General features: G+C 42.5%; 1 protein-coding gene across 1 annotated transcript; it reads right to left on the reverse strand.

Annotated features, from left to right (window-relative positions):
- Positions 1-480: 480 nt before the first annotated feature.
- LOC147738116 (uncharacterized) lies at positions 481-3,252 on the reverse strand. The gene has a single exon (XM_086925031.1). The coding sequence runs from the start codon at positions 3,250-3,252 to the stop codon at positions 481-483; it is 2,772 nt and encodes a 923-aa protein (XP_086781157.1).
- Positions 3,253-3,531: the final 279 nt, after the last annotated feature.

Raw genomic sequence — 3,531 nt, forward strand, 5'->3', positions numbered from 1 at the left:
GCTGAAACATTTTTGGCATTCGGAGCACTGATAAGGTTTTTACCCAGTGTGGGTTTTTATATACAGCGTGAGATGACTTTTTTCACTGAAACATTTCTGGCATTCAATGCACTGATAAGGTTTTTACCCAGTGTGGGTTCTTGTATGCAGAGTGAGACTACTTTTTATACTGAAACATTTCTGTAAATGTAAATGTGCTGAACTTGTAAAGCGCACAGCTGCCCATAAGCGTCCCGGCGCTTGCTTAGGGAACCCGTCCTGGTATTCCCCTGTGAGAAACCACAGCAGGGTGTCCACAAGGTGAAAGCCAGGCATCCCGTCGCGAGGGGCCGTAGTGGAGATTAAGCAAGCTATTGCCCAGAGTCGCAGAGTGTGACCCCGTGAGTTGAGTAGGCACCAGAGCGAGAATTGTCGAGTCCGTGGAATTTTGAGCCCGAGACCCCCCGAGGCGGGGAATCGAACCCTGGTCCACGGTCGATCTCAGCTTCCGGGTCTGCCGCCTCTAACCACTGAGCCACGCTTCTGGCATTCAGAGCACTGATAAGGTTTTTCCCCAGTGTGGATTCTTATGTGCCGTGTGAGACTACTTTTTAAACTGAAGCATGTCTGGCATTCAGAGCACTGATAAGGTTTTTCCCCAGTGTGGAATCTCACATGTTCAGTTATATGTGATTTAAGTTTGAACTCTTTTGGGCATTCAGGGCACTGATAAGGTTTTTCCCCAGTGTGGGTTCTTATGTGCCGTGTGAGACAGCTTTTTTGAATGAAACATTTCTGGCATTCAGAGCACTGATAAGGTTTTTCCCCAGTGTGGGTTCTTATATGCTGAGTGAGACGGATTTTGACTCTGAAACATTTCTGGCATTCAGAGCACTGATAAGGTTTTTCCCCAGTGTGGGTTCTTATATGCTGAGTGAGACTGCTTTTTTCACTGAAACATTTGTCACATTCAGTGCACCGATAACGTTTTACCAAAGAGTGGGTCCTTGTATGTATAGTGAGTCTCATTTTGTCACTGAAACATCTCTGGCATTCGGAGCACTGATAAGGTTTTTCCCCAGTGTGGAATCTCATATGCTCAGTGAGATGACATTTTTGGTTGAAACTTTTTGGGCATTCAGCGCACTGGTAAGGTTGTTCCACAGAGTGGGTTAATGCATGTCGAGATAGACTCGGTTTGTTACAAAACCTTTTCTGGCATTCAGCGCACTGGTAAGGTTTTTCCATAGAGTGGGTTAATGCATGTTGATATAGACTCGCTTTGACTCTAAAGCTTTTCTGGCATTCAGAGCACTGATAAGGTTTTTCCCCAGAGTGGATTCTTATATGCCGTGTGAGACTACTTTTTAAACTGAAGCATGTCTGGCATTCAGAGCACTGATAAGGTTTTTCCCCAGTGTGGATTCTCACATGTTCAGTTATATGTGATTTAAGTTTGAAATCTTTTGGGCATTCAGGGCACTGATAAGGTTTTTCCCCAGTGTGGGTTCTTATGTGCCGTGTGAGACTGCTTTTTTGAATGAAACATTTCTGGCATTCAGAGCACTGATAAGGTTTTTCCCCAGTGTGGGTTCTTATGTGCTGAGTGAGACTGCTTTTTTCACTGAAACATTTGTCACATTCAGTGCACCGATAACGTTTTACCCAAGTGTGGGTCCTTGTATGTTTAGTGAGTCTCATTTTGTCACTGAAATATCTCTGGCATTCAGAGCACTGATAAGGTTTTTCCCCAGTGTGGGATCTCACATGTGCAGTTAGAAGGGATTTAAGTTTGAAATCTTTTGGGCATTCAGAGCACTGATACGGTTTTTCCCCAGTGTGGGTTCTTATATGCAGCGTGAGATGTCTTTTTTCATTGAAACATTTCTGGCATTCAGAGCACTGATAAGGTTTTTCCCTAGTGTGGGTTCTTATATGCACTGTGAGATAGCGTTTTTCATTGAAACATTTCTGGCATTCAGAGCACTGATAAGGTTGCTCCACAGAATGGGTCATTGCATGATGAGAAAGACTTTGTTTGTTACAAAACCTTTTCTGGCATTCAGAGCACTGATATGGTTTTTCCCCAGTGTGTATTCTTGCATGTTCAGTGAGTCTGCTTTTGCAACTGAAACATTTCTGGCATTCCGTGCACTGATATGGTTTCTCTCCAGTGTGGGTTATTGTATGCTGAGTGAGATTGTTTTTGTTAATGAAACATTTCTGGCATTCTGTGCACTGATGAGGTTTTTCCCCGGTGTGGGTTCTTGTATGCCGAGTGAGAGTGCTTTTGTCTTTGAAACATTTTTGACAATCCGGGCACTGATAAGGTTTGTCCACAGAGTGGGTTATTGCATGTCGAGATAGATTTGGTTTGTTACAAAAAATGTTCTGGCATTCAGAGCGCTGATAAGGGTTTTCCCCAGAGTGGATTCTCATATGTTCAGTGAGATTAGATTTGTGGCTGAAACATTTTTGGCATTCGGAGCACTGATAAGGTTTTTCCCCAGTGTGGGTTCTTATATGCTGAATGAGACTGCTTTTTCGAATGAAACATATCTGGCATTCAGAGCACTGATAAGGTTTTTCCCCAGTGTGGCTTCTTATATGCTGAGTGAGATTGCTTTTTTGGTTGAAACATTTGTGGCATTCAGAGCACTGATAAGGTTTTTCCCCAGTGTGGGTTCTTATATGCTGAGTGAGACTGCTTTTTTCACTAAAACATTTGTCACATTCAGTGCACCGATAACGTTTTACCCAAGTGTGGGTCCTTGTATGTTTAGTGAGTCTCATTTTGTCACTGAAACATCTCTGGCATTCAGAGCACTGATAAGGTTTTTCCCCAGTGTGGAATCTCACATGTGCAGTTAGAAGTGATTTAAGTTTGAAATCTTTTGGGCATTCAGAGCACTGGTAAGGTTTTTCCCCAGAGTGGATTCTCATATGTTCAGTGAGATAACATTTTTGGTTGAACCTTTTCTGACATCCAGTGCACTGGTAAGGTTTTTCCATAGAGTGGGTTAATGCATGTTGATATAGACTCGCTTTGACTCTAAAGCTTTTCTGGCATTCAGAGCACTGAAAAGGTTTTTCCCCAGTGTGGATTCTCATATGCTCAGTGAGATAAGATTTACGCCTGAAACTTTTTTTGCATACTTTACACGGAGAGTGTTTTCCCCCAGTGTGGATTCTCATATGCTCAGTGAGATAAGATTTACGCCTGAAACTTTTTTGGCATACATTGCACTGAAAGTGGTTTCCCCCTGTGTGCATTCTGTCAAATTCTGTGAGATATGATTTATGGCTGTATCTTTTTGGGCACAGGTAACTTTTGTCCCCAACTTCGGTTATTTTGCCTCGATTTTAGAGTTGTGCTTGTTTAGATAATGTTTAGTACTTATCTCTAAAAGAAATTGTGTGTAATCTTCTCAACACTTGAATTGAGCAAAAAATGTCTGGAAGCAGCCCTATAACACCTGTTGAAATTGTTCTAGCAGATAATAGTCTTTAGGCAATAGCCTCTCCGGCAGCAACTTCATTTGTGACTGACGT

The sequence above is a fragment of the Lissotriton vulgaris genome, chromosome 1_1 (assembly GCF_964263255.1).
Source record: "Lissotriton vulgaris chromosome 1_1, aLisVul1.2, whole genome shotgun sequence".
Classification (NCBI taxonomy): Eukaryota; Metazoa; Chordata; class Amphibia; order Caudata; family Salamandridae; genus Lissotriton; species Lissotriton vulgaris.